Source organism: Xiphophorus maculatus, chromosome 5 (genome assembly GCF_002775205.1).
Source record: "Xiphophorus maculatus strain JP 163 A chromosome 5, X_maculatus-5.0-male, whole genome shotgun sequence".
Classification (NCBI taxonomy): domain Eukaryota; kingdom Metazoa; phylum Chordata; class Actinopteri; order Cyprinodontiformes; family Poeciliidae; genus Xiphophorus; species Xiphophorus maculatus.
Genome location: NC_036447.1, coordinates 32,329,474 through 32,351,950, shown reverse-complemented (window position 1 = coordinate 32,351,950; position 22,477 = coordinate 32,329,474). Strand labels below are relative to the sequence as shown.

Below are 22,477 nucleotides of genomic sequence, written 5' to 3'. Positions count from 1 at the left end.
TTTAATTAAGAGACCACACCACCCTTCATAATGCAGAAACCCTTCCTGTCACTAGTGTGTGTGTGTGGATATATTGGATGTGAAGAAAAGAGAACAATTAATCTCTCCACCTCTTTCTATTGCACAAAAAGGCTTTCTTGTTGCGTTTACACTTGTCCTGTTGTCTGTTTCCACGTGTTCCAGTTCTTTCCATAGCCCCGCCCATCATATTCTCAACGCCGTTTCTGATTGGTCGAGCCACCCATCAGTTAATTTCAGGACAGCGGCTCCACCTACCTCTCCTTTCCCTCTGACGGTTTGCTCCTAACTCTACAAGGTCCGTCCCAACACGGAAATGTGGAAAAGTGCCGCTTTTATGGATGTAAAGCGACACTTTAATTGTCACCACCAGATGTTGGACGTTCGCTACGCGGCAGACGGACACTGGAAATGAATATAGAGTTCGACCTCTGTCGCTAGTTTAGCAGCTTTAATTGAGTCCTCTTGTTTATTTGTGTCGGACCACCATGAAGTCGAGGGTTTTAGGGATTATGGGGAGTCTGGAACACATTCTGCTGTCTCTTCTCCTGCTGTCCTGGGAGAACAAACTTCTTCAGGTAAACTTCACAGCTTTAAACTGTATGTTTCTGTTGCTCTCAATACGGTTCGTGTTCCGTCATTTATGTGCACAGAGGAGCCTGGCGCAACTGGATTCTGCGGCTATTTCAGGCTCCAGTAAGGCTCCAGTGAGTAGCTGGTTGGCCAGGGGGGAGAAAACTCTATTAAGACAGTAATAAAGAGTATGTACGTGCGTTTTTACGACTGTTCGCGCTCATGAGTCTCCCAATGCACGGTTTGGTTCTGAGTTTGCCGGGTTCTGTTGTTCACCTGGACACCGGCGCAGTTAAAAGGCTGTCTTCACTGGGTCAACATGGGAGCGGTATACACACACACACACGCACCGACTCACACACGGATACAGCGCTTGTCACCTGACAGGACATCCTTTGTCCCATTGTCTCATCTCAACAAAGTTTAATATAATTTACATAAAATTTAATCTTATTGTTGACATAAATCTAGCCTAATCCAAGCCCTTGCTTAAATATTTACGGGTTTTTTATTACTTTTTTGTATTTAGTGATTTGATTATTTATTTTACTGTTATTCAATAAAATAAAAGAAAAATACACATAGACATACAAAACAGCTTTGATATGTTGTGTCACTTGGGGCATATGCAAAAGAAGTTGAATTTTGGGTGGTTATATACTATTTGATCAAATAACCATATAGAAAAAAATCAAGACAAATTGCTTTTAGGTGACAGTATATCTAAAGTAAGTTTTATTATGTTTTACTATAGAAAAACATAATAAAAGTTCCTTTAAATGGGAGTTGATTTTTGGTTTTTTAGACTTTCTGAATGCCTTCCAGTGTTTTTCTTTGGCTACATCTAAGCTCTTTTTCTTTGGTTCTTGTGCCTGCCAAAACATTGCAATTTTATGTTTATGTTTAAATATTCAGAGAGATGGAAAAAAAGACCTTAAGTGATGAAGGGACTTTCCCATACTATAAAAATAGTATGGCAAATAAAATTTGTCATCAGTAAAATTGCAACATGAAACACACTTATGAAAACTCTCACCACTGTGTGTTTTGTTAGTGGTGGGTGTAGGGAGAATCAGCATATGCTGCTAAATAAGGAACACAACACAGTTATTACAGCCCCTCCCATTCACACTCACCCATCAAGTACTCAAAGTTTGGTGAAATCTTTTGACATGACATCCTTCTCTGACAACTGACAAAGCTTTTCTTTCCTTTTTAATCCTTCAGGTTGGAGGAGTCAGATCAGTCACACTCCCAGAGTCCCTCCTGTTTGTCTCCACTCTGGACGGCAGTCTGCATGCCATCTCCAAGCAGACAGGACACATCAAGTGGACTTTAAGAGAAGGTTTACATGCATGTGTTGGTGGTATTCATTCTGTCTCTCATTGTTAATGTGGGATTTTTTATAAAAATATTTTTTAAATATGTTTCAGACCCTGTTATTCAAGTGCCTAACTACTTTGAGGAGTAAGTAACACTTCAGGACATACATATTTAGCTGGATTCTTTTCTATTGGAGATTTATGTGCATTAATAACCCAGTTTGCTGAACGAACTTCCTTCTGTTTGCATTTTATGTTTACTTGTTAGAATTCAGAGTTGCATGGTGATCACATATGTATCTAAGATTCTACTTATTCCTGCCATTAACATGTCTTGGATTATCCAGTCCCAAGTAGATACACGTGGATGTAATGTAGTCCCAGTATAAATCCAACAAAATCCACTTGAACCAATTGCCTTCATCATTTACTAGTTGCCTTCATAACTAGTAAATGTAGTAATTTATTCTCAGGACACATATAGTTGTTCTTCGAAGGCCTCTGATACTTGTTAGAGAACATTAGAGAACAAATGGTGTGATGAAGGCCAGAGAACACAGCAGACGGGTCGAGGAGAAAACAATATCCTTGGCGTTGAAATCTCAACAAGCTCCTATTGATCCATCCTCTGAAAATGTAAACAACATGGCAAAACTGCAGCTTGGAGTAGAAGAGCACTAACCAGATAATCAGCCAGGAGTGCCGTGGTATCACTGGAGTTGTTGCTGAGATCCACCCCCAGATCCATCCAGGTGGGAGAATCTGTAAAACAAAAGTATTAGTAATGCACTGCACACAACTGGTCTTGAGAAGCCCATACCCCAGGGAAATGATGTATGACATGGAAGAAGAAGCTAAAATGAACCAGCTTTTCTTTCATACAAAACACCAGTGGATGGCAACATTTAGCATTCTACATCCCTGCAGTTAAACAGAGTGTAGGCCAGCAGCACCATGCTTTTCTTCAGCAAGACAGAGGGAACTCGTCACCCCTGCAGGTCACTCCTGGAACAAAACCTGTTGGAGGATTCAGAAATCTTTCGGCTGGGCAAATATTTACCTCCTTGCAGGACAAACATCCAGCCAGAGCTGCAATGAAATGGTTTCATGTTAAAGTATTTTCATGTATTAGAACGGCCCGATCGAAGATCAGAATTAAAGCCAATGGAGAGTCTGGGACCAGGCTTGAAAATGAACTTGAGCTTGAAATATTTTTCAAAGAACATTGGCAACAATTTCCATCTTTTGAAGGGCAAAGTCAGTTGAGCCATACATTAAAGGCACTACTATGTGTTGATTTATCGCATTATCACCTGATATACATGAATATATAAAGGTTTGTGGTTGTGACAAAATGGGAAAACCTTAAAGATGTCTGAATACTTTTGCATGGCACTGTGATTTTGTGCCATTGACAAGCTTTACCAACCTATTCCTTACATTATGTTTGGCTGATCTTCTGTTTAAGTGCCATATATGTATGGAACTTTTTTGTGATTTGTAATTGACTATCATTCACTGTAATTATTAATAAAGGAATAATGTTAGAAATTATAAATATTTTTGACAGGTTTAACTGTTTTGTTTCTGTTTCTAAAATGTAGGCCTGGTTTTCTCCCAGATCCTAATGATGGCAGTTTGTACGTCCTTGGTGGAAAACATAAGGAGGGCTTGATGGTAAGATTGTTTATATTGTGTCACATTTTCTTTTGTGTTGTTTTTTTGACAAAACAAGCATGACGGTTTTCTGTTTCCACAGAAACTGCCTTTTACCATCCCAGAGCTGGTTCAATCCGCCCCCTGCAGAAGCTCTGATGGCATGCTCTTCACAGGTCTGATCTTAAACATGTCCTATCAATTTCTGATTTTTCTTTGATTGTAAATTGTCCTAAAAGAAGACAAATACTTTGCAAAAGTCTATGGTCATTTCTAGGCCTGTCACGATAGCAAATTTTGCTGAGCGATTAATTGTCTCAAAAAATTATTGCGATAAACGATAATATTGTCTGAAGACCTTTTTACACTGATTTAATGGAAATGACGTAATCATGCATGTGATTTCCTGCCAAAGATAGATACACATTATTTTCAAAAGAATATTTAACACTGGAGCTGATAAACAAAATAAACAAAACAACCAAAAACAAAATGGATTCTCAGTCTCCATTAACAAAAAATTTACTTTATAGAAACTAAACAACATAAAGCCAAAGTGGAAATAAACACTGCATTCAACCAAAAGAGTGCAGATTATGAAGTCTGTATATTATGTTGCCCTTCAGTAATAATTAGATTTAAATAGAGACAATGGGCACATCGACTACCTGATGCAATAGTTCACACTACATGATTTTTTGCTCCTATTTTTCCCCTTATGACAATCTTAAAACGTTGGTCTTTCTAAGAGTGTGTGGTGTGTTATGGTAGATCTTCGTGGCGCTCTGATCCAAATCAGGGGTTTTCCCCGACTGGGAGGTTAAAGCAGCCTGTTGAATGTGACAGGTAGCCAATCAGAAAGCGAGGATTCTCCTCCATGTTTTCTGAGGGGAAATTACGTCGGGGAATCACAAACAGCTGACATGGCGCAACCCGAAGTCCAGCGGACATTGGAGATGATATGTGGAAACAACATTAATGTTTATTCAACATGCAAAGATTATAGAAATGACAAGAGGAGGAGTTGGAGCGAAATTGCTACCGCAGTTGATAAACCCGGTAACTTTTCAGCTGTTCTTCGTTACGTGACGTAAATAGGTTATAATGATTTTCATTCAGTCAGGACTTTACGCTGACACTAGCCACATGCATTGCAGGTAGATTGTAGTAAAGCATTAATTAATGCCTGGTTTTAAAATTAGTTCACTGGACTTGTAGCCATTATTTTGTGCCCATTGTTGGACACCACACGGCAGGAACGAACCGATGGAACCGTTATACCAAGGATTTCTGTCGGCTAATGTGTTGTCTGTCAGGTTTTAAAAATGGGCCGACAATCAGCCATGTCGTGTGCGCTGGGCTTTACACTAAGGAAATGAGGAAGGGAGGGTCAGTGGAGAGCACCGGAGTTGAGCCTTTTTTCATTCGGTGTCATCAACAGAAAGAGAAAAAAGGCCGGAAGAGACGACAATGCCGATAATTGAAATGACCTCGATAGTTTTAATTTATCGTACGATTAATCGATTTATCGTTTATCGCGACAGGCCTAGCTCATATCATTATATATTTCTCCCATGGAGACGGATCATATTTGATCATATTAGGTGATCTCGATGAGCAAACTTTCTTAAGTTCTTAATAGTTTTTGTCTGGACGTTGGCTGTTTTTTTGCTCACTTTCTGCTAGGGCAACAAGTAACGATTATGTTATTAACCAATTATTCTTTAATCAGATAAAAAAATTGGCATATCCTACAGATTTTTCATTCAACCTCTTTAGCCTATTTTCTGCAATATTAGAATATATGTTCTTTTTTAAAAATAAGAATATAAACATGTTATTGTGTAACTGTAATAACAGCATTCCTTTATTGAATTTGGACCAGGTAGAGCTAAAACTGCCCCTTGATGAGAGAGTGACACAGAGAGAGTGTGTGTGATACAGTTAGAGAAAAGTCTGGCTCTTAGGAAGCAAACTATAGAGTTTTACTTTTACAGTATAGAGCTGTATAAACACATAAGTCACCTGTCTGCTGTTTGTAGATAACCTTCCTTCTTCGTGTGTGTGTGTGTGTACACAGGGAAAAAACATGACGTGTGGTTCGTAGTGGATCCTGAAACTGGCGAAAAGCAAACAAGTTTAACCACCTCCTCCTCTGAGTCCATCTGTCCCAACACTCCTTTGCTCTACATTGGACGCACTGGTCTGTCGCACACACACCGCACCTCAGGAGCCAGGCTCATGTGAGCCTGGCTCAATTAGTCTGGAGTTAATGAGTGTTTCCCTTTGTTTCCAGAGTATATGGTTACCATGTTTGATAGTAAGATACAAGAGCTTCGATGGAACGCTACGTACAACGATTACTCTGCTCATCCTTATGATGAGAAGCAAAACTACAGTACGTCTCTGCGCACAGATTCACAAAGTTAAACAAGTAGTTTGTTCAACAACAACCTCAAAGACTTAAGCATTGTCTTAATATACATTTATCTGCAAAAAGTATTTATATCTGTTGAACATTTTTAAATTTTATCAAATTACAACCATAAAATTCAGTGTATTTTCTTAGGATTTTATGTTTTTGACCATCACAAAGGATATATTTAAACAATAAGTTTCTTGGTGCTGTTGCATAAGGGCCTGGTCTGTGGAATTCATAACTTTGTTGACTTCACAAGATATTTGGTTGCAGTTGTTTTAAGGCATCATAATTAAGAGGGCAGTACACAATGTTATACTGCCAGTCCTAGAACTAACTTTAAGTAATCTTCCTCCAGAAATGGCTCATCTGGTGTCTAGTGGTGATGGTCTGGTGGTGACCGTTGACCGGGAATCAGGTAGGAGGATCTGTATGGATTATACATTTCCTGACTCTTATCTCAGCCGTCTAGCAGGGATTTGAAGTGTTTGTTATCTTGCTTTTCAGGCGATGTCCTGTGGACTCAAAACTACGGTTCACCTGTTGTGGGGGTATACCTCTACTATGAAGAGTCACTGAGACACGCCCCTCACCTCTCGCTAGCCATGGAGACGCTGCGCTTTCTCACCTTCTCCTCTGCTAAAGACCAGGCAGAAGCTCACTCTACGTTAAAATGGAGCTACCAGTTTGTGACGGAGCAAGCCAGAGCACAAACCCAACTAATGTAAGAACATTTCCATTGCTACCATTAAAATGAAGATTGTGTCTGGTAGGAGCAAGTCTTCATGAAGATATGTGCAAATAGTTGGATCTGCAAAAAAGCTTTGTAGTAGGGCCACACGTTAATGGCATAAAACTCAACTTCATGTTTGTTATGAAATCTATAAAGAAAGATTGCGAAGCTATCACTCTACACTAAAACATGCAAGGGAAAAATTCTTTGTGGAAATCATAAACAAAAACATTAACAAAGCTCAAGCTTTATTTGCAACAGCTGACAGGCTCACAAACTCTCCTGTGATTGTACCACCTGAACTCCAATCAAACCTGCAAACATAGCCTGCAAGAAATTTTCTAACTTCTATTAAGAGAAAATTACAAAAATTAGAGGATTAATCTGCACATAAATCTAAATATAGTTCCAATGCTATGTACAAACATAACAAAACATAAATAATGACTCAGTTTCAACTACTTAACTATAAAAATTTAGGATAAATTATAAATAAATAAAACTCCTCTTAATGATGTCTTGATAAAATGCCCACAACTTAAGAAAGTTCTGTCTGTCATTCCATCTGATCTGATTCAAACAGTAAACTCATCCTTCTCTCAAGTTTTCCCCCATGGTTTAAAAATAGCAGTTATCAAACCACTGATACAAAAGTACAATCTGGATAAATCACTACTGCAGAATTACAGGCTGATCTCCAATCTTCCATTCATCAGCAAAATTATTGAAAAAATTGTTTTAATAGTTAAAAAGTTTCTTAACAATTACCAATCTCTTTGACGTCTTTCAGTCTGGTTTCCGTGCTCACCACATCATTGAGACTGGCCTATTCAAAGTGTTCAATGACAGCAGGGTTTCCCACAGTGTATTATAAGCCTGGCGGCCCGCCATGCTTTACCACTTATAGTGGTGCTTTCAGAGGTGCGCATTGAGAGAGTGGTAAGAATGATTTATCTATGTGAATAGAGAATTATATGCGGCATTTACATCTCAACACGCTGCCCAGCGCCTGGCTCTGTTTTCCCTGTAAACTTTATGATCTCGTTTGGCCGGTGCGTTAGTAGTTAACGAACCAGCGCTAACCTTATCATGCAGGTTAATCCCAGTGAGGAGCTTTCGCGCTCGCCTCGTAGTCACTCCTCACACTGGTTTTATATTATTTTATTATTATTTTTAGTATTATTATTCCAGTTACACGATGCTTCAAACCATACCAATTGCTTTGCCCACTTAGTCAGCCAGAATTAAGGCGCGCAGCTGTGCAGAGATTTGCGCGTGGCCACGCCTGAGCAGAATTGAGTTATTAAAACTCAACAGACACAAAATAGAAGAGCTACTAATGCCACATTAGCAGCATTAAATTAAATTTCCCATTAGTTGCGCATCTCTGTGTGCAGGGAAGTGGGTTTAACTCATCCACTGGGCCAGTCAAAGGCTGTATGAGGCCTTGAACAGAATTTGACTTGCTGCTACAAACATCAGCACCTCTAACAGCTTCTGTGTTAGATTTAGTGAAATCTGGGAGATGGGGAGTAGTTTAATTGGTCAACCTAAAAAGCAATAAGTTATAATTGCAGTTTACTAATTTGTATTTTTGAACAAACAGAGCTCAAACCCAAAGATTAAACCCAGAGCATCAGATTGTAGCTGTGGTAACAAAACAATCTAACTATGAATATTGTTCTTTGAATTTTTACAAAGTAAACTTGCCAGCTCCTTAAAATCTTACGTTTAAATGTTAAACGATTTAGAATTTGAATTTTTGTGTGATGAAACCATTAAATCAAATTCAGCAGGATTGATATTCTCAATAATGTTCTCAAATATTACATTTATATTTAGATAGCATTTCACTGGTGATGTTTTCCCGTAACATAAACTATTCAGTAATATTTTTACGTATCCTGTCTACTTAACATCTTTAAATACAAAAACACAGTGGACCGCCGGTGGACCGCCTAGAGCTCTCCGACCAAAAGTGTTGTGTTATTTTATAACATAAACCTGCTTTAAATCTGTCCAGAATTACAGTATATTCCCGGGCTGTTTGCTGTTTTCCTTGTTTTTCAAGATACTAGTTGCTCTGAACAATGATTGAGTGCAAATGTGCCAATATTCTGGTTTTCATTTGTAAATCATTATTGAAAATCATGGATCTTAATCTCTACATGTCACAATTATATGAACTCCCAATGAAATATAATTATGCTTGTGGTCATTGGGTTTAAAAAGTACAGGTATATGAATACTTTACAGGCATTTTGTGTGTGGTCTGATTTTCAACTTGTTGTTTGAGGAAAAGTAAAGAAGGCGCAGAATGCAGTTTAGGCACTCAGATGGAATGGAATAGAGGACAAGTGAAAATGTTTTTTTCTTTTCTCCAGACCCACTCTCTATGTTGGAAAACTTGACTCCCACCTTTATGCTTCAGCTTCACTCGTCCATCGTGGAGTGTCATTAGTGGTGAGTGCAGCACATAATGCTACACGTTCTGCTAACAAAAGTCCCTACTAACACTATATTATGATTAAAGAGCAGATCAGATCAGGTACGAGACGGTGAGCAACTGATAAGGCTAGAGATAGGGCGATTATTTTATGCTTTCTGTTACCATGGCAGCCTCGGGGACTGACGCTGGCTCGGATCGAGGGTCCAATGACCGCGGAGGTGACGGTCAGTCAGAGAGGGGAATGTGAGATCACTCCTTCCACTAATGTCCAATATCCACCAGGGAGCACAAACAGCCAGAAAAACCACTGGCTGCTAATAGGTAAGGGCATCTTATCAATCTTCACATTAAGCTTACTATGTTGATGAAAGTGAATTATTTTGTATTTAAAACCTTTTTAATGCCTGGAGAAATACTGCTTAAGCCTGAATCTTTAGATTAAAAATAGCAGATCACTCAAAACTTTTGCACACTACTGTATGATCTTTAACACTACAGGCCACCATGAGGTCCCTCCATTAGCCCACACCACCATGCTGAGGGATTTTCCTGCCAATCTGCAGCATTCTGGTGAGCCAGTCATCCCACCTCAAACCTCTGCCTCTCCCTTCTCCTCTGCTTCCTTCTACCACCAGCACTATGTAAGTCCACACACAGTACAGCTACATCTGAAACCGCCTATTTACACACACTAAATAAAAATACACAAGCACATTTTTTCCTCGCTGTCGGAAGTTAAAACAGACCAAGCTTTTTTTGTTTTAACATATGCCTCTTTTCCACTGGCTCTACTTAAGCAGCCCAGCTCGGCTCTACTTCAGAGTGAACGTGTTTCAGCTCTGTAGCAGGGTGACACATCCTGGCGGTGGGGGTATTGTTTGCCTCAGTTCTTCTCCATGAAGCTCTGCCATCTCAGTGCTGATAGCTGCTTCCTCCTGAAGGAGATCCAGTTGCTATTCTGACGGTTCCTCTCATCGTTCACCATTGTGAATGCTATGTTCTTCTTCTTCTGTTTCCTGGGAAAAGTAATCAGATGTTATAGCTTATAGTAGATAAATGACACAGAGTTACTAATGTGAAAGTTTGTCATAGAAAAAAAATATTTCCAAGCACTGTTCAGGTAAAATCACTCAATCAGGTGTATTCATATATTGTGTACAATACAGAGAGCTTGTAGGACAATCAGTAATGAAGCAGGTCTGGATGAAAAGCTCTGCCAGGCAGAGACAACACATGAGTTTTATACAAAGGGATAAGGGATCCTAAGTATGGGAAACAGACTGGTTCCCATGCAGCTGTGAAAAGCAACGTCCAACCTTGTGCATATAACGCAAATAGTTTTAACTTGGTGGGAACATACAGGAACTTAGAATAAACATATAGCAATACAACTAGCAGGTGTAACCTAATTATAATTTTTCCACATCATTTCCCCCCTTTTGATTATAAGTAAATATGTAATATTTAATATTAATCATTTTCCTCCTGAGTCAAAAGATATAACATAACACTATCCTGGAAGATGTAACAAAAAACAACAAAAAAACCACATATACGCAAGATACGAAAAACCTACCGGCATTCACTTATTCAACCCTGTAACAATATGACTGTGTTAGGTAGGAAAAGTTATCCTGCGACCCCTCCTTGCTAAGGAGACGGTTCTGTATATGTCTGTCCAGGAAAATCGTGGTATATATCACACCAATGATTGAAGACATGAAAAAAAAATCAAGAACAATAATAATAATAAAAAAAAATTAATACAAAAGCTAAAACCAAAAGTTAAGAAAAAAAAACAAGAAATAATCAAAGCAAGTAGTAAAAAACAAACAAGTCAGTGTCGAACAAAAATTCAAGCTTAATAGAAAACACCCCCTCTAAGTAGCTAGAAAAACAATTTGTACTGAACTGCATTTTTCAATTTAAAACCAATGTCACAACAACAATTCTTAACAATGAAATACCCTACTCCAACTAAATTTAAAAAGGAAAAAAACCTAAAAAGGAAAAAAAACTAACACATTTCAAGATCAAATGAAAAATAAAATCAAAATATTAAATGCATATTTAGAACATGCAGAAAGGATAGGCATTTGTTTTTGTGAAACATAAACATTTCTATTTTAAGTAAAGCATGGTATTAGGAAAGTCATCCTAGTTACAATTATACAACAATGCATAAATTCATAAAGCTTTCATTGGTCATTTAATTTCTTCAAGTTGTAGTTCAGCATTAAAAGTTAGAAAATTGAGTTTTAACCTTTATGGAGTTTACTCAGGGTTCTTTTCAAATGAGATGTTTATGCTACTTTCGTAAAAATCTCAACATGCATTACATGCCTTAATGTGGTAACAGAGAACATAAATTTGTGTATTTCCAGTGCTTTACTTATAATTAACTTAGGCTAAACTTTTAAACTTATCAGCTAAATTTTAATTTTACACACATTTGAGTTATTTTAAGTTATGCCTAGAAGAATGAATGTCTAAATTCTTAACTCTTTTGAAGTGAAACAACTAAGAATAATCATAATTAAGTTACTAAATTTCATGTGTTTCTAGGAAACCCCTAAAAAAAAATCAAATAAAAAAAAGAAAAGATTACATTAGTGCAGTGAAGGTATAGATAAGTGTCCGTTCAAAACCCAACAAGAAAGCACAGATTTCCCATCTGAAAAGTAGGTACAGTGTTGTAGAAGCAGGGACACTGATAGTGTATCTGCTCAGGAGGATTTATTGCCTCCTGTCAGAAAAGTGTTGGTACAAATCTTCACTCTCCGCTTCGACCACTCGCCAGTGGACCAGCAATAGTTCTTTGAGTGGAGAGCCCTTCAGAAACTTTTAAACTAGCTGTTGCTCTGGACGTTGTCCTCCTAGGTGTCAGAAATTGAAGTACTTGATACTTGGTAGAATGAAGTTTTGCTACTCACTCTGTTGTTGTTTCAGATTTAGAGTTGTGATCTAGATGGATATTACAAACAGGTAGTCCTTCACAGTGGTTGGTGTGGATTCAGGTTGTTCCTTCCTGGACTTTAGCAGGTGTGCTGGTAACGAGTTACACCTGGAATAGCCTCTGGAACAGCCTCTGCCAGCGTTTGGAGTTCCAGTCCTTCCTCTGAAAATCCTTCATCATGACCCATCACCTGGTCTGATGGCTGCAGCAGCACTTTGGCAGGAAATGGCAGGAAGGTTTTCACTGTCTGTGAGGCTCGACAAAGCATAGTGGACAGGTTTTAGCAATAAGACAACATAAGAATCTTTTATTACTTTTTTCATTTTCAAAATTTTTATTATTATTATTATTTTTTAAACTTTAGTTGGTGAGAGTTGAGCAAAATCCAATATTTAATGGTTAAAAGGTGTGTTAGGTGGAGAATGTTTTAAAGGATTGTACCATCTCAATGTCAGCAAGTGTGAAAGAAGGGGCAGGTTACTGCCGAAGGTGCATCGGCTCTTTCATTGCCAGTGGCAACAAAGTCATCATAAGCATCAGAACCATATGCTTGAATTCAATGGGTTGTTTCACGTGAGTTGAGCGGTGTAGGCCTCACTTTCACACAGAGATGGCAGTGGCTGACAAAACAACATCCAAAAAAAGGTCTAAAACCTAAAAGGAGTAAGGAATGGTCTCACCACCAATCCTGAGCAAAATGTCTTAGCTTTCACTGAACTTCAAAAGAACAAACAACTTGGAATCAGTGAGAATAATAGCACACAAACAACTAGTTTTCACGCTTCAGTTAGTGCTACTAGCGCAGATGTTTTAGCAGGAAAATGTTTGAACATAGAGCCAAAGATAGGTGTTTTACATAGGTGTTTTATGCAAAAAGCAAACAAGGTTAGAGCAATAGTATGGTCAATAGCATGGTTAAATAGTAATTATCAAATTTACTGAAGCTTCAAAATTTCCTCAATTGTCTTTTAACAACATATGTTAATGGGCGGAAACACTAATTCTACACTAATGAACAGGATCCTTTTTTAAGCTATGTGTACACATACAAAAGAGATCTCAATATAATTTAGGATTACAGCAACCAATTGATCATATTTCTGCTGAAGCGCTTCATTAATTAAAAAAAACAAATGATTAGAACTAGTAGTTCATTCTGAAAAGACCTTACAGAGGTCTTTTAACCTCTCTAAGTTCAACTTTATCACAGCTGTATTTTACAGGAATTTTCTTCTGTTCAATTGAAATGCAACCAAATATTATATGGTATACCCAAAATGTAATCTGCACTGCAGTATTAATGCTATTTAATTCTTAACACTAAAAAAAATATTTTGTTTATTTTGTATTATTTATGTAACTCAGCGTAGATTTTCAAAAAGGGAGAGGGAAAAAAATCTTTAAAAATATTTAGAGTCAAGGGACACTGGTATTTTATGTAGGACCACTTAATAATTCCCATTGAGAACTTTATATTACTGTCTGTGTCTACAATGGTTCAGCTTTTTAATTATTTATTTATTTTAAAACTTTTATTTCAAAACCATTTTTCCTTAGAATGTTCTCTACCTGTTTTACTTGTTAATGGCATAATTTGTTAGTTTATTGCAGAACTAAAGTGATTGCAGATTCCCTTCACAGTGTCTATATCTATGGCTCATGGACCCTTAACATTGGGAGTACCAGGGTTTCGACCTCTCCCCTGAAGTCCCGAAAGAGGGTCAAAAGACCTGAGTCCAAACTGACGATTCTGATGGCTCAAATTAGCATCCCTTTTTCAATTGTAAACGTGGCCACTGACCGTCAGGCCAGAAAGGAGGAGTGGAAAATCATGCAAAACTGGTTATAGCTAAAATAACCAAATATAGCTAAAATCCTTCAGGTCAGTCGACCCGTCTCTGGGCTCCAAAGGTAGAAATGTGAACATAGGACCCTTCTCTGGTACTCATTAAAGGATCTTTAGTATTGGTCCTTCTGTTCAGAGTTAACAGTCATTCTTCTTAAAGTCATTCTTTTCTCGCTAAAGAATTTCTAAATGTGAACAGGGTTAGTAGCAGGCAGTCTTCGTTACAGTGGCTGTGTGTGTGTTATAGCTGTGTGTGTGTGTGTGTGTATAGCTTATTGTAATGGCGATTGTTTGTCAAACCAAACATCCAATAAAAGGTTCCATCCGCCACTATGAGGTACTGGGGTCCAGATTCTTCACGCAGGCACAAGAAGTTTAATGTCCAAACTTGTTGATTATCTTGGTTTCTTTTATTTTCCTTTTCAGCAAAACACTTATAACGTTCAAACTTTCCTTTGTTGCTCCTGTCTACTTCTGTTGCTCTGTTGCTCTGGTAAAAACCATAGGCCCCAAACCCAAATGCCTGCTGGTCCTTTACCAGGCCGCTACACTTATAGAAAGTGGATTGATCTACCTCACTTCCTGTCTTTAGAAAACGAATAAATAAGAACAAATAATAACAACAAAAGATAAATAGAATTGACAATTATTAACCTGCAAATAATACAAAAACTAGAAATGTAAAAATAAACTAACAAAATTCAAATGCATAAATAAATAAAGAATAAATAGCTCCAACACTTATCTTAAATGTCTCTTTTCACTCCTCTCTCCCTCCTCTTGCGGCGTCGCTGCAGCAAAATCCTCTCCCATCTCTCTCCTCTGATTCCTGTCAGTCCAACTGGTTCTGGCGTTGGATCTTTGGTTGTCCAGATCGTCCCTCAGTCAATGTCCATGTTGTTCACAGATGAAACAAGCGTCAAACAGTTCAGAGTCTTCTTCTCTCACAGCTCCGAAGCTTTGTTTAGTTTTTCTTTCTCTACACTGATACTGGACAGCAGACCTGCGGAGGTCAGCTCAGTCGCACACAGTTTTCAGTCTGAATGTCCAACAGGAGACCGACAGTTGTCCCCTGGAGGTGATGGTGGTCGTCTTTATCTTCTTAATTCTCTGGCTCTTCTCTGTCACTTTCATTGGCTGGTTTTGTAGGAGGGACAGCATCTGGTCCATGGGAGGACAGGTTTGAGGAGTTGAGGTCAGGGGTCAGATGCACTGCAGTGAGGCTCAGACAGAGGGAAAGAGAAGAAGCAAGTAGAAATCGATTAAGGAATGTTGTTTTCCTTGTTTTTTCTATACGTACGTATTTATGAATCTTATTTTAACCTTTTGCATGATCATCAGTGAAACCTGAGGGCTAATTGTTTGTACAGCTCTTTGAGCTGCTTGTAGTAAGAAAGGTTCCCTTATAAATAAAATTGATTGATCGATCCTTTTAAGAAATAAAATCATTTTGTTTTTAAATACACAAAAAAACAAACAAAATTTTTTAAAACATATTGAGGCCTGTAATTTATCCACAAAAGATTTATGTTCAGCATTTTTATTCTTTCTTCGTTTCCCCTGCTTTTCTTTTCAATATTTCATTATCATAAAGTCAAACTGAGGAGGAGATTGTGTTCTGGAACCACATAGACCCATTCTTTCTTGAATTGGGTGGGATATCCTCTTTAGACTGCAAACGTCAAAATTTATAATTTGTTAGGTGTAGCCTAACTAGCAGGCTAGTTATAATTATAATTTTTCCACATCAAAGTTACATATACAGAAGGAATTATTTAAAACACACATTTTACTTTAAACACTTTTTTAAACCATCCAGACATAAATAATTATAAAAAACTGGAATAGTTGTGTAAATTAAAGACAAAACATAATTACTTGCAAGTTTTAGACCTATGCAGACATACAGCCATGGAAAAAATACCACTTGTTTTCTTAAGGTTTATTGATCATTCTTAAGTCCTGTACTATTAATAGTTCATAACTGTTTAATTAGAGAACTGACATCCATCCGTTTTACAATAATAGAATATCATATAACATGTGGAGAGCAGCAGCGGCGTTAGCATGCATTAGTTAGAGTTACCTTAGTGAGAACATCTTTTAGAGATTAAAAGATTTGACCCAAGTCAGACAGTTTGACTGACTTGATCAGTACCTTTGGTTACTGACCAAAGGTATCCAAACTTTTGAATTTGAGAAAAGTTACAAAGAAATTTCTAAAAAAAAAAAAAGAAAAGAAATAATTTTGGTAATTCTAACTAAACTAAAACAAGAAAGGTTTGGTCAGATTTAACTTCAGACAGTGAGGAAAAAAATATTTATGTGTCTTTTATTCGGGGTATGTAAAAATCTGGTTTTATTTGCATATGTGCTTTGGAGAAGTCCTATTACTTTAAAAAAAGATTCAAATCTATTCTCATCATGTATCTGTTGTCTTTGTGTTTTAGTTTCAAGCTGTCTCTGGCAGCCACAGTGACCATAACACCAAGAAGGAAGGGGTCAGTGAGGAGACCACTGGGCAGACCCAGAGACCTGCCACTGTGTTGCCCATCTACCTGACCCAGGACCGTCTGATGCTGGTAGTTCTGACCATTCTGGTTGGAGGATGGCTCTCCTTTGTGGTCACTTTTCCTCTTGTGAGTTCATCTGTGAAGGTCTGCATTTGTTTACAAGTCTTGAAAGATGCATGTTTGTTGGTTACATGCTACTCTGGTGAGAAATTAATGCAAAGAGAACAGTTTTCTGTGTTTTTCCATAAGAGACGAAATATTCTGCTTGCTTTTGTATATCTAGTGTTTTTAATCTAACATAACTTGATTAACTGAGTCCTGCTTTAAGAGGATCATTTAAAATTGCAGTTCCACTCAGAAGTTTAAGTACACTCATTATCGATTCCACTATTGTATTTGGGCTTTCATCAATCAAGCCAGTTTATTTTTATAGTACTTTTCAGCAATAAGGCAGTTCGGAGTGCTTTACGTCAGTGGTCCACAACCACCGGGCCGCGGACCAATTGGTACCGGGCCGCGCAAGAAATAATGAACTACTTCCGGATCTTTTATTATGAAAATGCTAAACCGGATTTTACCGGTTACGTCTTGCGTGTCAAAATTGAGGCAACTTGCAGCAGAATAAGTAACAAAACAACATCGGAATACAGTGAACCCTCGCTATTTCGCGGTTCACCTTTCGCGGTCTCGCTGCTTCACGGATTTGCATCGTGCATTGTGTTCTGCATTCTGATTGGCTAAACAGTCTCTCCGCTTCTTCTCTACCTGTGTGTCAACAACATTGCGGTTTAATATGTACACGTACGTAAAACAGCTTTCCATATTTAACATAATCGATGGTGGCATGTCGGTTTATAAGAATCTTTTTGCCCAGAAGAAAACAGAGCGACAACAGCTACAGATAACTATGTTCTTCTCTCGATAAAACACACCTGCACCGCGGGCTTTAGAAGAAAAAAAACGCTACAGAGCGGAGTCAGGATGCAGCGGCTCAGTCAGAAGAGCAGTGAAATACGCGTGAGTCACTATTTGTCCTACTGTACTTTGTTTTGTTTTATAACTCAGGTCGTGGTGGGACGGTGCTGATCTCCGCAATTTGGGCACGGGAATCCGCCTTCAGTTCATATTAAAATTATTATTTTACAGTACGGTACTTATTTGTAAAAATAAAAAAATTGTTTATACAGTACTTTTTATTTGTTAAACAAATGTTTGGGCCTGTAAAAAGGTTTTGTTCTATGGTTTCAATGTATTATGGAGTATTTCATTGTATAATAATTGTAAAAAGATGAAGGTTTCTACTTCGCGGATTTCGCCTATCAGGGGTTCTTTCTGGAACGTAACCACCGCAAAAAACGAGGGGGTTAGCCCTAACCCCCTCGCCCCCGACTCCATACTTACGACGTGCGCGCACCCCCCGGTCCGCAGCAAAATTGCGAAGGGCTGACCGGTCCGCGCGACTAAAAAAGGTTGGGGACCACTGCTTTACGTCAATAATAATAAAATAAAATACAAAGTTATAGAACATAATTGTCAAGTGCCATTGTTACACATCAGAATGTTGATTACAATGTTTCATTTATAATGATTCAAAAACAACTTGTTGGGTTTTAGTCTAGATTTAAAGGCACTCAGTGTTTCGACTGTTTTTGCTTTTATTTAGCAATCTTGGTTACTAAGATTCAGTGCAGGTATGAACATGAAGGCCTGTGCATATTCTGCAAGAACAGACATGGTTTTTTCTCTATTTTTTTTTTTTTACCCCAAAAGACAAAAACAGTGTTTTCTTTGGCCAGGAGATTTGATATTTCACAAGAAACTCAGATGTAGAACTGCTGGACAGGAGTCATAGGGCCCTCTCACTGCATCATATATTAGTTTAGTAACCAGGCTCTCGCCCACCTAGTATTTGTTGCACACCATACAAGAAAAAAAATTTGTCCAGATTTTGTGTAAAGGAAAAACTGAAAAAGTACAATCAAATCCATTTTTTTCTTACAATTCTGGGGGAGAGATTTTTATGTTTGCTCTTACTGAGTACATAGACATTTAAACACAAGAAAAGACCCTCCAACTGGCTCAATATATTATTTCCAAGGAGAGCCTGAATGCATGGCATATAAAATATAAAAGCCAGTCCAACACTGCATCCATGGCGTGCTTTGGAATAGCAAGTGCATTTTCTTCTCTAGTGCTGAGGGTTTTGATCACATCTTTTGCCAAGTTCCTCATACCCACAATGGATGAGCATAAACAGGATTACAATATTCAATCTTCTCAACACCAGCAAAGCTTCTTTCCATTGTTCATTGTAAACACCTAACCCTACGGCACAGAACAGTGAGCCAAAAAACAAACAAACCTCAAAACGAGGTACAGCCCAGCATGCGTCTCCAAGCCCTCTGCTTTATGTGCGTCATTACCTGGTCTCCTGTACACTTCGTCAGCAGTTAACTATGAAACTTAACACAAACAGTGCAGTAACTCTTTGAACATTTCAGAATCATTCTCTGCAGCTAAAATATATAAATTGCTGTACAGAGGTACATATTGGCGTATGGTTTGAATTTTGCTCTGACGTGAACGGTTTCCATGGCTGTTCTGCAGCGTAAAGCCCAACAGCTGGAAGCTCAAAGGCAGCTGGAGGAGGTCTTACAGTCTCGCCTCCAGGAAATGCAGACCAGCATGCAGACAAATCTTCAGCTAGTCACTTTGGTTTCCGCAGATAGTAGTATGTCCACTGAGCCAACCATCACAAGTGGTAAGGCACTTTCAAGGTTTTCTGTGCTTGTCTTTACTAGTGATGTTTTTTTCTTTTATTTTAAAAATAAGAGCCAGCTCAATTCTGTAACAAAATGAGTGAACAGTATTTTGGAGTAATTTTTGTTTTCCTAAATTAATCTTATTTTGATATTTTTGATCTTCTCTGTTAGATTTTCCGACTGCATCAAATGATAATTCATCTAATATTCAGCATCACAACAGAAGAACATCAGAGTCAGATAAAAATGACTCGGTTGATCAAAAACCTTCAACTGGTGAGGCATGAAACAGTCTCATTGTTTTCTTCATTATAACATACATAAATAAAACCTCTTTTAAGGGGAATGAATGCTTTAATGAGTGATAAATTATTGTTAGTTGAATATCCAGTCATTTTTTCTTCTGGACCTTTTTCAGCAGAAATTGATAATGAAGTGCTGGTAGGAAAAATCTCCTTTACACCAAGTGATGTACTTGGACATGGAACAGCTGGGACCTTTGTCTTCAGGTAAAATACATCAAGAATCCTTTGTGGTTATTGAACAAATCTTTGAACTTTAAGTGCTTACTATTACTAGAGAATATAGGACGACTTGTAAATATATTCATATTTCTTGATCTTCTCTCATTTGTCAGATTAGAGCTATAATCTTCAATATATTTAAGTGGGATTTTATGTGCTAGACCAGTACAAAGTAGAGCCTTGTGAAATCTGAAAAGTATGGCATGCATTTGTATTCAACCCTTTCAACCCCATTTTTATTGTGATACCCTGAAACAAAGTCCACTGCCTTGTGCAGTCACACAATTAATAAATATGATAATTTAGTCTCAGTACACATGTAGCTCTTCTTTGAAGGTCATAAAGGTTTGTTAAAGAACATTAGAAAACAAAGAGCCTCATGAAGACCAATAAACAAAGCAGACAAGTCAGGGACGAAATGGGGGGGGAAAGAGGACATAAAGTGTCACTAAGGCATCAAGGACTGACACATCCATAAGTGGGTCTATTCCCTGCGCCAATGCTGCGCCCCTGTGATTTTCTTTAGCTGGAACAAGGTAAATGGTCAGAATTGATTGAAATATGGATGGACCAAAATAAACAGTAACTCTTTAAGAAAATATGTCAGAGGCTTGAAAAAAACTTGAGGGCGGAGTGGAGGTTCACCTCCCAGCAGGAAAATCACCAGAAACAGAATGATTAGAATGGGTAGACCTGGTCAAAGTTCAAAGGAAAATCCCATTGAGGATCTGTGGCAAAGCTTGTAATATGATATTCAGTCTTTGAAGTTTGTAATGTGATTCAATGTTGAGTCACATTACAAATCGGGAATGAATACTTTTCCAAGACATTATATAACTTTAGGATCAAATAACATAAAATGATAGATCTGAATCTTTATTCATATTATGTGTTAATTTACTCTACATTGTTTCAGATAAATATTGTCTTGAACTTTAGGGGTAGGTTTGACGGACGTCACATTGCCGTGAAGAGAATTCTGCCTGAGTGTTTTGAGGTAGCCGAACGAGAAGTACAGCTTCTCCGAGAATCGGACACACACCCCAACGTCATCCGATACTTCTGCACAGAGAGAGACCGTCTCTTCACCTACATTGCCATCGAGCTATGTGCTGTGACTCTGCAGCAGGTCAGCACTGCCCAACAGAATGCTTCATGCATCCCTATACCAAGAGTTCATGTATCTGACTGTGTTCTCTGCAGTATGTGGAGGATTCCTCTTGCTTTCCTGAGCTGGATAATATAACTCTTCTGGAGCAAACCATGTGTGGCCTTTCTCATCTGCATTCACTCAATATAGGTCTGAAATTGATTAATTTTGTGCTCATATTAGCATTTCATCAAAGTGTAATTTCTAATCCACATCTTATAGCTGCAGTATATAACTTTTGTAAATATTTATTGAAACTGTCACCATGTGGTGACAGTATGGTATTAGACTGAACATGGGAGAAAAAAATATATATAGCTACTCTGCCTTCTCCCAGTATTTACTAGAAACAATCAGAGCCAGGAGGCAGATCTTAGCACTGCCAATCACAATCTCATGTGGCACTGCTCCTTCCCCCTTTCATCCCCCACTAGCTCTCTGCAGCTTCTTCCCGACAGCAGAAGAATGTTCACATAGTTAACATAGCCACCAATGACCATTTTCTTGTAGCAATAAGTTGTTTCTCCAGCATGAACACATTGAGCAATGTAAGGACATTTTGTGGGGACCTGGAAATTCAACCACTCACAGGAGTACTCAAAGGAAAAAACAAGTTTAATTTTAGTTTCAAATTCTGGTTGCTCCTCAGGCCGAGGTAATTAAACACAGCTCTGAGAAGAGAGGGGAGAAAACTGGTGATACACAGTTAAAGGTGGGGTAGAGCTTGGGTCAGGGTGCAGAAATCCAAAACAGAAGGGATCCGTGAAGGACTTGGCAAAGGGTAAATCCGTGGGCAGAAAAGGGTCTTAGAGACACTGAAGACTTGGAAGAAAACGCTTGATCTCGCTTGCCAGATTATCGACAGCTCGTGGCTGTCGATAATCTGGCAAGGAGGCAGAGGCTGAGAGGTGTTTGAGTAGGGCAGGACCCAGGTGGAACAAGTAAGCATTCAGGCGTGGCAGGTGAGCTGAACACAGTGACTAAACACAGCATTGACATGACATAGAACATGAATCATGACAGAGCAGTGCATTCACAAGGTTGATTAACAGTGCTAAGATGACAATAGTAGGTCAGGCAGGAGGTCAGTCTATTCACAGATGATCTACCTCATATACTGTCACAACATGGTAACAGCTTTTACAAATATTTAAAAAACATTTTTTATAAAAGTTACATACCGCAGCATTAAGAAATATTTTGTTGTTGCAAATTAAAGTTCCTCTGTCTTTTCCTTATGAAGTCCATCGTGACCTCAAGCCCAGAAACATTCTCCTCTCTGGGCCAAATGCTCTGGGTCAAGTCCGAGCACTCATCTCAGACTTTGGACTGTGTAAGAAGATCCCAGATGGTCGGAGCAGCTTTTCACTGCGCTCTGGAATACCAGGAACTGAAGGCTGGATAGCTCCGGAAGTTCTGCGAGAGACACCTGGAAACAAGCCTGTAGGAAAAACTGAACCTGAACTCGCTAAACTTATATTCCCTGTCTTTGTTGTTTTGGGTTTGTTTTAAAAACTTTAATTTGAATAATTTTTACAGAGCAATTACATAGCCAT

The 22,477-nt window shown here is 38.3% G+C and overlaps 1 protein-coding gene across 6 annotated transcripts in view; it reads left to right on the top strand.

Annotated features, from left to right (window-relative positions):
• Positions 1-288: 288 nt before the first annotated feature.
• Positions 289-22,477, top strand: part of LOC102222042 (serine/threonine-protein kinase/endoribonuclease IRE1-like) — a 34,549-nt gene continuing 12,360 nt past the window's right edge. For 2 of the 6 annotated variants that reach the window (XM_023333925.1, XM_023333930.1), the window contains exons 1-19: positions 289-596; positions 1,819-1,936; positions 2,025-2,058; positions 3,518-3,590; positions 3,673-3,745; positions 5,650-5,772; positions 5,866-5,967; positions 6,347-6,406; positions 6,496-6,712; positions 9,106-9,184; positions 9,341-9,491; positions 9,669-9,811; positions 16,423-16,629; positions 19,093-19,246; positions 19,419-19,523; positions 19,666-19,756; positions 20,711-20,900; positions 20,975-21,071; positions 22,165-22,364. In XM_023333925.1, the coding sequence (XP_023189693.1) occupies positions 507-596; positions 1,819-1,936; positions 2,025-2,058; positions 3,518-3,590; positions 3,673-3,745; positions 5,650-5,772; positions 5,866-5,967; positions 6,347-6,406; positions 6,496-6,712; positions 9,106-9,184; positions 9,341-9,491; positions 9,669-9,811; positions 16,423-16,629; positions 19,093-19,246; positions 19,419-19,523; positions 19,666-19,756; positions 20,711-20,900; positions 20,975-21,071; positions 22,165-22,364 (2,307 nt within the window). In that variant the 5' untranslated portion in view covers positions 289-506. Of the gene's footprint in view, positions 597-1,818; positions 1,937-2,024; positions 2,059-3,517; positions 3,591-3,672; positions 3,746-5,649; positions 5,773-5,865; positions 5,968-6,346; positions 6,407-6,495; positions 6,713-9,105; positions 9,185-9,340; positions 9,492-9,668; positions 9,812-16,422; positions 16,630-19,092; positions 19,247-19,418; positions 19,524-19,665; positions 19,757-20,710; positions 20,901-20,974; positions 21,072-22,164; positions 22,365-22,477 lie in introns of those variants that run through there. The other 4 variants (XM_023333927.1, XM_023333926.1, XM_023333928.1 and 1 more) reach the window with 4 other exon arrangements.